Here is a 13,343-nt window from a genome sequence, read left to right on the forward strand (position 1 = left end):
TGTAGGTCCTCTTCCCCAAGTCTTTCTCCCCTAATTTGTGTTGTTAATCCCATTGTTCGAACAGAAACCGATATTCAACAGTTTGGAATATAATGAATCCACGAATTGAATACAAGTCGAATAGCAAACAGTGTTGATTTGTATTCAAAATATAGGATATTAGCACACCCCTAGTTTTTACCATTGTACTGGGCTTTGCTGCTCATTGCTTAGACTCGACATTGTTACAGGGCTCATCAAATATTTCTATACGCATCTTGCCTAGGAAAAAATCCTTATAGTCGTCAGGCACAGGTGTAATGACGCTTGTGTAGATCATGAGAGTCATGTGCTTTAGACTGCACAGGCAATATCTAGCTTTAACTGCTGGTTCGAGAGCCTCGGGTTGTGAGCGGGCACACCTACATTTACAAGGCGTCTTGTCTTCTCTCAGCTTACAGAGTTGTGTGCTTTGATAGCTGCTTCCATTTCGATGGGGATAAAATGCAAAGATGCATGTGCACTTGGATTTAGGTGCATGTTAAAGAATTCTCAGTGGTCAAAATTAATCTGGATCCCTCCGCTCTGATATCCCGCATGGTGCAGTTTTGGGATGTTAATCACCACTATTTATTAAATGGCAACTGCTTTCACAGTCAGAAGTGTTGTTTGTTTTGCAGCGCCACAGTGGAAAAACAAAAGCAGATTGCACCATCGTATGCTGTGAATGTTTTGTGTGCATAAGGTTTAAAACTTGGCTGTGGTTGCGTCATCGTTCTGCCGATCACTGCATGCGTATCGCATGCAATGCACTCCAGATCCTTGCGCAGGGTGTGGTAGTTTGTTGCCATCGGCAACAGGTTGATTTTGCATTGCATGCAATACAGATGCACTGGTCGGCAAATGGTGACATAACTATAGCCAAGTTCTGAACCCCATTCACACGAAACATTAATTAAGCATGCCGAATTGTGTAATATCCCCTCTTGTTTCTTGATCTGGCACCACAGATGGTGCTTCTGACAGTTCTGCCGAAGCATGCGGCAACCAGCAGGGCGATAGAAGAAAAGATACATCTTAAATGTAGCTCAGCTGGTGTTGAACGTGGTGTCATCACTCGATGTTGCCTGCACAGTCTGGGGGCACCTAGCTTGTGTATTCTAGACAAATGCCATACCATCTGTATCTCAAGTGATGAGGAGGTCTTGTTTCAGGTGCCAACTAATGCTGCCTATTGAAAATTTAGTCCTACCTTCCATCTTCAGAATCATGAAAAGCATGAAGCTACAGAGTGGATTAAGAATTAGTAATCCTTCATTGACATTTGTCAAGTGTGCACAATGTATGTGGCTTCCATACGAAAACTCTCTACAGGAACATCACATATGAGAACGTTATTTATTTAATGTCTAGAATATTTAGAAAGCATGTATCCAGGCACTTGAAATATGTTTGGTGGAAAACTAAAAGCAATGAAAGAAGTTAATGTGCTACATGACTACTCACACTGAGAGCAAACACCCAGCCATCTACCGACCAGCTTGTTTTACTAAAATACATTACACATATTACTCAGACTTGCAGCACAGATCCAGTCAGAGTTGTTTCAAGATGTATGCAACACATTTTAAATATATGCATTTCCGTAAATGCATTTGCTTTTGATGCACTGTTTAGTTGTGTACACAGCACTTGAAGAGGATATGAAATATATTACTCATTCTGTAATTTCAAGGGGCGTCAACTTTGATCAGGGCTGTAAGTACTGTGGTAGCAGTTGACGAATTCGTTGGGGTTTCAGACAGTAGTGTTTTGTGCATGTCATGTCGAGCTAATGTGTTACAGTTCCTTAAGTTTTGTACTTTATCTTTTAGGCAGGAAGAAGAGGAGGAAAGGAGGAGAGAGCAGGAAGAAGAAAGGGAAAGGCAGAGGTTAGAAGAAGAAGTTTCCAAACAGGAACAGGAGCGGCTGAGACAACTAGAGCAAAAGTGAGTGCATTAACCCTTTTAGATGGTAAAAGAGGACGGTAAAAAAAAAAAATAAAAAAAATTGCAGAAAATACAGAATTTCTTCCCACCGTGCAAATTATTCTGTAGATCATATTACGCAAGACCAAGTGTACATTTTGGGCCAGAAAGGGAAACTATCCGAAAAAAATTTTTTTTTTTTACATTGTAATGAAGATGGGCTATTTTAGAATAGACAGCTGTTGACACAACAAAAAATGAGTCTGTGTTCTCAACTTCACTCATCAACTTATCAACAGGCTGCCTGCACACGGGTGGATTTCACTGCACATTTTTTGCGTTTCCTATTAACATGGTTCAGCATAGCACACTGTATTACAAAATTTTTCTGACCCGCCGTGGCTGCTTAGTGACTATGGTGTTGGGCTGCTAAGCACGAGGTCGCGGGATCAAATCCCGGCCACAGCGGCCACATTTCGATGGGGGTGGAATGCGGAAACACCCGTGTACTTAGATTTAGGTGCACGTTAAATAACCCCAGGTGGTCCAAATTTCTGGAGTCCCCTGCTACGGCGTGCCTCATAATCAGATTGTGGTTTTGGTACGTAAAACCCCATAATTTTTTTTTACAAAATTTTTCTCACGCGAACGAGCTGGGCTCTCCGAATCACCACTGTTCCTTTTCTTTTAAATATGACTCGCAGTGTTCACTCGTCCTGTGGAGAATGCTATTTTAGAATAGACAGCTGTCGACACAACAAAAAATGAGTCTGTGAGCGCCAGCGCACATGGCGCGGCCGCGCATCGAAGCTAAGCGGCGCAAGCGCACAGGGGGCTTGGAGGCGGGGCTTCGTGTCGTCTGCTAAAGCGCGCGAGCGAGCCATGTTTGTGCCGCCTGTTGTCTGCTAAAGCAAAGCGCGCTCGCGCACTTTAGCAGACGACACGAAGCACCGCCTCCGAGCCCCTGTGCGCCTGCGCCGCTTAGCTTCGATGCGCGGCCGCGCCATGTGTGCTGGCGCTCCGCGGAGCTCGGCTACGCGGCGCCGTGTTCGTGCTAAGAGTGGACGACCCTGTACATGCACCCCTCTGGCGTGTAACTATATAAGGACGAGGCCTGAGTGCTGCTGGCTGGGTTGTTGTGTGGCCGGCTGTGCGGCATCTCAGGATATGTCAGTAAAATGTGTTATGTTGTTCTTGTGTTCCACAGCAGGACGTCTGGTGAACTTCTCAAGTTTGCAAATGATAAATAATCTTTGTCCCACAACATTGGGGGGGACAAAAGGTACACCCCAAAGGGTTGTAAACTGTTCTTAGAGTGTACACATGTTATAATATGTGTATAATATGTGTTTTTAAGAGTGTAACACTCTTAAAAACTGTCATCTGTCTTGCTTGCCTTTCCTTTCTTGAAAACTCTGCCACTCGCTACTTTCCTATCAAGAATGCTATGACATGCTGATAATGCTCATGCCAGTCGTGACTAAGTGCCGACTGCGCAGCGCTAAATAAAGGAAATGTGGGCAAGATAAATGATGGCTATTGTTGTGGGACAAGATAAGCCCCAAAGGGTGCAAACATTTATCAATTATCTGGGCACTCCAAGCGCATTTCTGCTGTCGCCATCGCCGTGATGTTACATATAAAGTCCAAACACGATAACATCATCGCCGCGCGCCGTACGCTGTATGTGCGAGTGAAAGCTTGCGAGGGTCAGTGAACGATCACGGCTCAATTTCGCACGTGTGGGGGAGAAAGGCAGGCCGGAAGCACGCTGTCTTCTTTCGCGTGCGAGGCACGAAGGAGGGGAGTGGAGGCGAGGGGGGGGGGGGGTCAACGTACACCATGCAGTCATGCTGACTCAGCCTGACCCGACGCTCGTTCAGCCCGACCGGCTAGCATTTACATGAACTTGATAGGCCGATTCCAGCCAACACCACCTTGACTCGGTTCAGCCCGACTGGCTAGCATTTACATGAACTCGATAGGCCGATTCCAGCCAACACCACCTTGACTCGACCTGCTTCGGTCGTGTTCATGTAAATGCCCTGTGTGTCATCATGCCGTGCATGCTGACGCGCATGTTCTTGACCTGGAAGTACCGGGTGCGCAGCGTTAGAGAAAGAAAAGGCACGCAAGGTAGATGACTATTATTGTTCTAGGGCAAATATTTGTTAGTGTATACTCATCTGCTTACATACACCCTTAAAAAAGTTTGTGCCCTTTGGGGCTTATCTTGTCCCACAACAGTAACAGCCATCTATCTTGCCCATATTTCCTTTCTTCCCGGTACTTCCAGGTCACGAACGGCATGCATGTTATCAGCGTGACAGCATTATCGTCAGGAAAGTATCGAGCGCGAAGCTTTCGAGAAAGGAAACTCAAGAAAGGCGGATGACGATTATCTTTGTGGGACAAGATGCCTCCCAAATGGTGCAAACGTTTTTAATTGCCTGTGAGTGGAGTACTTTTCTTGCAAACCTGCACGACCGAAGGGCAGATTCCATGGTTGTGATTTAATCAGCTTTCACGTGTTCGACAGCACAGTTATGATGGAGAGATTGCGCACATTTGAAGAAACATGTGGACGTCTTTACTTTTACCTCGGTTTGGTCGTGCACGTCGTAGGACGTGGTCATGTTGACATGCCCTACTTCCGCGAACTTTTCTTTTTCTTGCTCGCTTGAAGCGCGCCTAACACCAATGCCTCTTGCAAGTCTGAATGATGGAAGCGGCTTTATACCGCGATCTACGCACAGGGAAAGCAACTATATTAAAAATTGATGATACTATATTTTGACAATTTCTCATTCTGAATGCCTCATTGATGCGCAGAAAGCGGGCTCCACTTATTGGTTATTTCAGTTGAAGTTGGGACCATTTCATGGTATACAGATGTAGGACACTGCGCTAGAAGTGGTTGTCGCTGCGCCAAAGAGGTAAAATGACGGTTCTGCCACTGATAGATGATTTCTGGCTTCTACTTTGAAACCGGGCGGTGATAAATAGTCACGTAGTTTGCTTGAGCTAATCAGGTTTTAGCACATCTATTGCAGCCTAACTTTTTGTCTATCTTTGCATTTTATATTCTCCTCACAAAAAAATTCACACAGAAACTCCTCTGGGAATTGTCTAAGTATGCGTAAGCATTGTGCCACTTGCTCATCTCCACGCAGCCCTGTGTCAATATTTCGATTGTTGTGAAACATGGTCCGACCATTATAAACGACAGCGCTGCGGCACTGCTGCGGATGGCAGCGCAAATGGAATTGATGACCCAAGGAAACTTTTGCAGGTAGCGGTGCCAGGTGTGTTGATGCGTTCGGATCATTGTACGAGGTCTGTTAGAAAGGTATCCGACCTTGTTTCTTTTTTGTGAACACCTGATGAACATGAAACAAGCGCTCTTGCATCAGCTGACCTTGAACCTTCGTGCGCATGTGCGAATTTTTTCCTGCCTGCTAATAGCGTCAGTCGCTGGGACGCAGCGTTTGAGTGAGGTAGTGCGCAGTGCTCTCGTCGGTTTTTTTATTGCAAGAAAATGACGGAGCGACTGTAGCAGCGCTACTGCATCAAATTTTGCCAGAAACTGGGTGACAGCCAAGTGGAAACCATTCGGAAGATTCAGACGGCTTTCGGTGACGATGATATGAGCAGCACACAGATTAAGGAGTGGCACAACCTGCTTAAAGACGGCCGCACATCGGTGGAGAGCGAGCCACGCCGAAGTGAATGCTGTGGTGATGCGGGACCGTCGTGTCACTATCTGAGAAATTGCGGAAGAGGTGGGTATCAGCACTTTTTCTGCACATTCCATTATGACCGAAGATTTGGCCATGAAGAGAGTTGCGGCGAAATTTGTGCCAAAGCTGCTCACGGTGGAGCAAAAGCAACTTCGTGTTGAAGTCTCACAGGACATGCTGGATTCCACAAAAAGTGACTCCGACTTCATGAACACCATAATCACTGGTGACGAGTCTTGGGTGTACGGGTACGACCCAGAAGCCAAATCCCAGTCGTCACAGTGGAAGCATTCCACGTCACCAAGACCAAAGAAGGCCTGCCAAGTGCGCAGCAACGTCAAAGTGATGCTGACTGCTTTCTTTAACTCCCGTGGTGTGGTACACCACGAGTACGCACCACAGGGTCAAACAATCACCAAAGAGTACTACAGGGACGTCCTCCTTTGCCTACATGATGCTGTGCGGCGCAAGAGACCGGAGTTGTGGTCAACAGGAAATTGGCGCATCCATCAGGACAATGCTCCTGCACATTCCTCGCGCTTGATTCAGACTTTTTTGGCAAAAAAAACTGACTCCTTTAGTTCAACAGGCTCCTTGCTCTCCTCATATGGCCCCGTGCGACTTCTGGCTGTTTCCCAAAATCAAGAGGCCATTGAAAGGAGCGCGATTTCAGACAGGAGAGGACATTATGGCTGCAACGACAGCTGAGCTAAACTCCATTCCGAAAGAGGTCTTCTCGGAATGCTTCCAACAATGGCAGCACCGCTGGGAGAAGTGTGTGGAGTCCCAAGGAGACTACTTTGAGGGTGATTAGGTTTCCAACACTCCAGTTATGCTAGTTTTTTTTCTTCGGCCAAAGGTCGTATACTTTTCAAACAGACCTCGTAAGCCGTTACCACTCTTCAGCGCCTTCCATCCGCGTCGAACCATTATGAACCATGGCACTGAGCTCCAAACTGCTCCAAAAAGAGACATGATGCTACATGCTGCTCAAAACTGTCATTTTTGTTAGTAACTGCTGTGAACCTGCTCCAAGACGGCGCAGGGAAAATGAAGACGAGGAACTTCAACTGTGTGGCCAACCGGTGAACCCTAAAGAAACCGAAAACAAGCTGTATACAATCATCATTTTCGAAAACGCAGTGAAGTCAATCGTAGCCTCAGCTCCAGCCGAGCCCGCCATGGTATTTTTCACGGCACACGTGGGCACTCGGTCACCGCCGGTACCTATGGTGCTTTCAAATGTGAAAGTGACTGACATTAATTTGATCTCATACCGATTATCAACTGCTGCTTTGGCAACGGTTATATGTGATTCTGGATACTTATATAATGTGGCATGTAAATTGGCACATAATATAATGTTCAACAGTCTGGCAAGAGAACAAGAATTCCGGATCCCCAGTCAGCCTCTAGAGTCTGCAAAGGAGTACGTGTATCTAGGTCAATTACTTATAGGGGACCCTGGGCATGAGAAGGAAACTTACAGAAGAATAACATTGGGCTGGAGTGCAAGCGATCTGCGATGGGGACAGATTGCGCCGAGTGCTGATAGCTTCGTGTGCGCTGTGTTCTCGCCGCTTAGTGCTGAAGTGAGAAGCAGCATGAAGGTCAATTTGCTTGCTGTTGCGGGCAATATCTTGAAAGCGATTGTGTTACGTGACGGACGGACAGACGGGTTTCCTCGTTGGGTAGGCATAGAAATGCCTATGCATTTAAAACAATCCTTTTTTTGTGCAGTACCAAGGCCTGCTACGCTTTGGCTCCTTCTCTTTCCGGTTTTTATCTAGCTTATCTCGACCGCTGACCGGTTAACACTCCCACCAGCTTTGAATCCTAGCGCTTCTGGAAAGTGAACGCGCCCTATGTTCCTGGCTGGGTGAATATCTTGGCATTCCTTTGCGACGTTCCGAGTCGTCTTGGGCCTCACATAGCAAGGCACTGCCCATATTGCGTCGCCGAACAAATTTTCTTTCCTGATTTCTTGCTTCCGGCATTGTAAAATTTTCTGGAATTCTCTCGTTTCTACCGATGATGATCTATTGGCATCCCCTTTAAAATGGGGCGGTGACAAATAGTCACCTAGCCTGCGTGAGTTAATCAGGTAGGCTATACATACTTTTCATTCTAGCATTTTTGCATACATCTCCTTAATCTTTTTTTTTTAATGCGTAAGCATTCCTTGGCGAGTACCCCAGCAAAATTTGTCTGTAATGCGAAAAGTGTCACACCCTTCAAATGCAAAATGAATGCATAACTGGCGAAGTTAAGACATTTAATCTTTATATTAGTGTAAATGTAGAGGATTGGTTGCTTTAGAATGGATAAGGTAAGAATGAAAAAAAAATTACTCCATCTCCGGCTAAAGGGAACCATGTGTGGATGCGAAGCAGCGGGGAAAGGGTTAGCTTGAGCGGGAGATGGTTTCGCGGCAGCGGCCCGAGCGCTCATCGCGGCGCTGCACAGGAGAGTGAATGAGGCGCGCGCGCTCCGTCATTTTCATACCGCGGAACTACCGTGGCGCCCCCAGTGGAGTATGCAGCTGTCGCACCACCTGTCGTGCGCGCCGCTCCGGATTCCTAGAGGAGAGAAAGGGGGGAGCGTAGGAGAGAGAGGGGTAGGGGACGCGCTGTGGGGGTGTGGCACGCGGACGCCGCTCCGTAGAGGATTCCTAGAGGAGAGAAAGGGAGGGAGCGTAGGAGAGGACAGAGAGGGGGAGGGGACGCGCATGCGCTGTAGGGGTGTGGGACGCGGGAGCGACGGACCGAGCCGCCGGCAAGAAATGCTTCGCATTAAAAAAAAAAAAAAAAAAAAAAAACGTTCTCGTCATGCCCCTTGAAAGCTTACTTTCATTGAAAACTTAGCTTACCTTACTTTACTTGAAAGCTTACTTTTCCGCATTACTGATGTGCGTGCAAAGAAACCTGCTTTTGGATTGCGTAGTGTAAAACCGGATGGATGGATGGATGGATGCTATGCCTATGAGCGTCCCCTTTCAAACGGGGTGGTGGGTTGCGCCACCAAGCTCTTATTATATTGCCTAATGTCCTACCTTTATTTTTGAGAAAACACACAAATACAAAGAATTCCAAGCATCAAACTTTTTGAACCGTTACTGAGAACTCTGTTTCTGTACGCCTCCGTTGTTTGTGGTCTCCCCACTTTTTTGCCACCAAACCTCCATCCCTATCTTACTAATCTCTCTGGCGGACATGTTTACTTTCCCATTTGCGTCCAAAAGCGCCGTCCAGCGGCGCGCTTTAGAGCCAGATGCCGCTGCTTTCGACAACTAGGTCGGCACGCCAAAAGAAAATCATTGCGGCGAGACGCGCTTCGGCGCCGCCAGAGGCTGTTTCGTCGCTCGCGTAGGGAGCCTAAGCTCGCATCGAGCGCAGCGCTTCGTACCCGCTTCGATCTAGTCTCCGAGCCTGATCACCGCACGGGACCGGATGATCGCGTTTTCCGCAGGTGCGTCTCTCATCGTCTGCACTAGACATTAGCAGCGACGCATGTCACGTCTCTCGTGAAGGCCGATCGATTTTGATGTAAAGGTGCGGGCAACCAACCATTCGTAGCCAAGTGACCCGAGCGCGCACCGAAACGTTACTCGCAGGAAGCGAAGGGTGGGCTTTGCCACCAAACTCCGATGTCGTGCAGTGCAGCGCTTTGTTGACAGTTGCATTTTCCCAGTCGTTACCTAGGCAGTTGTCGTTTAGTGTCGGCCGCTTTCGCTCGACGCCCCGAAAATTTGCGGAGACGCTCGGCCACGCGAACGCTCGGCTCCGTCGCTTTCCGTGGCCGAGAGTCCGGTGTTTGGCGGCTCAGGTGCGCCGTAAGCGGAGACGCGGCTGGGTCCTATCGATCCGGCTGGAACGGCTTGCGCCCGCGCTGTATATTGACTCGCTCGGGGCTTTTGCAATGGCGCATGCCTGGCGCAGACGCGATGCTGTCGTCTGCGCGTCGTCCGCGTTGTCGCGTCAGCGTTGCGCGGCGCCAACTTCACAAGCGGCTAAAAGTGCGGAATAAGCCGGCAGGTGCCGTAACCTACGATAGTTATGTGTTGTCGCGCGTTTCTGTGCCTAAGGAGGTTCGTTGGCGCTCTAAGCGGAGCTTTGCGTTTTGTATCGTTAACGTACGCTGTGGTTGTGTAGTTTTTTAACAAGTTTAAAAGGACCTTGAAGCGTTTTTTTTCCGTTTTTTTTTTGCGTTTTTGCACGAACACGTTAACTTGGTTGGGGAGGGCCTTGTGAACATTAATTATCGTTAACGTACGCTGTGGTTGTGTAGTTTTTTAACAAGTTTAAAGGGACCTTGAAGCGTTTTTTTTTCTCGTTTTTTTTTTTTGCGTTTTTGCACGAACACGTTAACTTGGTTGGGGAGGGCCTTGTGAACATTAATGACCAATATTAGATGATCTGCGCAAACGCAGACCATTAAAATGAATTTTAAGGATCTCACATCCTTACCGATCAAAGTGACGGCTTTCCGTGCACATTCTGTCGCCCCTGCCCATTTTGCATAGAATGGGTGAGCGATATGTGACTCCAGCAAGTAATAAATTTCATTGGTTTCCTGTGTGACACCCTAGGTCTTAATACTATAAGCATGCCGCTGCGTTAATCTTTTTCTAATCGTATATGCATACATAGTAATTTGTTTGCACATAAATAAAAATGCTAATAAATAGATTTGCAGTATTAAATTATTATTAGATAGATGAGTTGTGTTGTTAGTTTTAAAGTGCATTTCAGACCAACCTTACTTTTTTTTTTTAAGGTCTGTGATGTTAAGTTTTTTTTTTTCACCCATTTGGTAATCTTTTTTAAATGTTACATTACCTTCAGATTTCATGTGATGCAGTATTATGTGCATGTAACAAATGTACATTATAAAAAAATTGTAAGTGTATTGCTTTCCTGATGTTGTTAAACTTCGTGTTGACAATGCGACACGTTTCTCTTTTTTGTAATCTAATGTTTTTTTCAGTTAAGTGCAGTTAAGTGTCATGTAATGCGAAGGTTGTGGGTTCTGTCCCCACTGGCGACAAGTTACCTTTTCGTCCACTTTCATTTCCCTTTTCTTCTTTATCTTCTACATTTCAATTTCAATCAGAACTAATTACCCCTGTGCTTTCCTTGGCGTCATTGCCTGTTGGCTTTATATGATGGTGACTAGCAAAAGTCGAGACCCTCTGTTTCTCTTCTTTCATTCATTATGTAGTCTTGTTTCTTGGATCCTCCCTCCTGCTTACAGTCTTCCTAGCAGTAATGTGCTAGCAGTAATGTGTAAATAAATAAATGTCGTCTTACTGCTAAATTTTTGTTGTTTGCCTGCAGTTTTACAAACTTGGATTTTGGTTGCCAGCTTCTCTCTTTTTAGTTCTTTCTTTTTGTTGGCACGATCATTTCTACCATAGACTTCTCTTCGGAGTGAACATGCACTTTTTCGCATCCTGTGTTCTCAGAAAAGCATTAACTCTTTCCCTACTATGGGGAAAATAGGTATTTTTTGTATGTTACGGCAGATGTTTATTTTCTGAAGGAACTACTGCACTCAATATTTAACGCAATACATAATCAGAAAGCAAAATGAATGCACTTTTCATGCATAAAAGTTACATTAACGAGATGTAAGTCATAAAAAAGATATAAATTGCTAAAATTAACATTGTGCGATAAAATTGAACAATGATTGTAAAGACACGCTTGTATCTACTAAGAAAAAAATGTTACTAAAATTATGAGATATACAAAATGTATTGCCGTTATTAGGCACTATCTCTGAAAAAAATCAGTTTTTTCATTGAACAGGTATTTCGCTACAAAAGTCCAACTTCAAGCACTACAGTTGGGCATGCCGGGCTGTGGCTGCCGATGTTCCGGGCTGGTTTGCATCATCACTTTCAGACTCAAAGTCCGACGAAAAGTCAGCGTCCTCTGACTCGCTGCTATTCGATGTATCGATCAAATCAGCCGCAGAGGCAGCGGAATCGCAATATCTGCGATCTCCCGAAGCGCGCGCGCCGTTTCCAGAGCCGGACGTTATTGCGTTCTGCTTTGACGAACGCGAAACTTCGAAGGGCATTTAAAAATTACCGCTTGGCAGGAAAAAGCGAACTGCCTGGAAAACAAATATAGTTTCTCTTCTTTCTCGTCCGATGGCGCAGTATGTCTATGAGTGGCGCGGAAGGTCTCGAAAGCGACGTTTCAAACATAGATAATGAGCTAACCATGCCCAATGGGCGCGGTATGGAAAGAGTTAAGGTGACATCCCGTTCTCGAGTATAGCAGCACAATTGAATCTCTATAACGTATTCGGATATAACAAATAATCGGATGTAATGAAGTAAATGTACAACATTTCTCATAAATACCAGCATGCAACAAATACCTGCTTATAATGAATATCGGTTATTATGAAGGTAGTTTAGTGTCGGACGTGACTTTGTTATAACGAGGTTTTACTCCTCTTTAGTGTCCCTTGAATCACATGAATGTGCAGACAGTGCTGGGCAGAATGTCAAATGTTTCCTTGTGTTTTCCTTCAGGCGGCTAATCCAGGAGGCACTCAACCGGCAGACCTATCACCAGTTCAAGGCCTATGCTGAGCAGCAGTTTCCTGGCAACCCTGAACAGGTCAGTGTGCTCATCTATGACCAATGATGCGTATGGAGAACCGGGTGCAATCTGCTGCGGTATGGCGGGTTTCATTTGCATTGTGTGGTAGCATTGCTGCTGCATAGTATAAAGAGCTGTGCCATCATCTGAGGGAAAGTCTGGCCAATAGAGGGCCTCCCTCACCAGGTCTGGCCATTTTGAGCTGACAAGTGCAGTGCATACGATGCGCGCTAACGATCGTGTCTGCTAAGTATTATATTGCTACGTGCTGTGGAAAGAGCTTAAATTTCAAACCAAACACTGTTTGCCCTTCTCTTCGCGGGCGCTGCGCTGCCAGCCGGAGAGTCAACATAAATTGCACAAGTGCGCCTATGTACACGGCAGTACTGTTCACTTGCAGTGACACGTGACTTCGTGAATTATTCGAGGCAACAGCAGTTATTTGTTTTATCTGTTGCTTCAATAGATGAATAAACGTTTAGGGAAATAATAAAACAAAGGCCGAATGCCTGCGCGTTTTTGTTTTGCTTCGTACCGTAGCAGGAGAGATGTACTTCCGTTCCGTCTGCTTCTTCCCACGTCGTGCAGTTGCGTGCGCAGAGAAGGAAACTGTCATTTTCTACCGTGTTCCAGTGCGCGATCATGCTCTTTCATGCTCTCGCATCTGCCTCAGTGCTCGTGACTGTGGCATTGACTTATACAGCTAATTAGGTGTTCTCGTGCAGAGCGCGCAAAATCATCCACTGCATGAAATGAGACAAATGCAACAGCTCATGCGTGAGATTGTCCCCGAAAGTGCACCACTCAGCAAGAACGCGCGAGAGAGAGAGAAAAAAAAAAGAAAGGCGGGGCCCGTGACATAATTTTCATGTTACCCTCTGGCTCTGGTATGGGAGAACGTAGGGAAGGAATTTCGCTTGCGGAGGCTAGATGGGGGGAAAGTGGAGTGAGTGTCTATGTTGACGGTGACGCTCGCCTCCTGAAATGATGGGATCGGGGCATTTCAAATATTTCTTTCTCTGCTATTAATGAACTAATTT

General features: G+C 46.1%; 1 protein-coding gene across 1 annotated transcript in view; it reads left to right on the forward strand.

Annotated features, from left to right (window-relative positions):
- Window positions 1-13,343, forward strand: part of LOC119457632 (Golgi resident protein GCP60) — a 30,910-nt gene that overhangs the window by 1,874 nt on the left and 15,693 nt on the right. The window contains exons 4-5 of the mRNA XM_037719264.2: window positions 1,854-1,967; window positions 12,234-12,321. Of these exons, the coding sequence (XP_037575192.1) occupies window positions 1,854-1,967; window positions 12,234-12,321 (202 nt within the window). The remainder of the gene's footprint in view (window positions 1-1,853; window positions 1,968-12,233; window positions 12,322-13,343) is intronic.

Source organism: Dermacentor silvarum, chromosome 7 (genome assembly GCF_013339745.2).
Source record: "Dermacentor silvarum isolate Dsil-2018 chromosome 7, BIME_Dsil_1.4, whole genome shotgun sequence".
Taxonomy (NCBI): Eukaryota; Metazoa; Arthropoda; class Arachnida; order Ixodida; family Ixodidae; genus Dermacentor; species Dermacentor silvarum.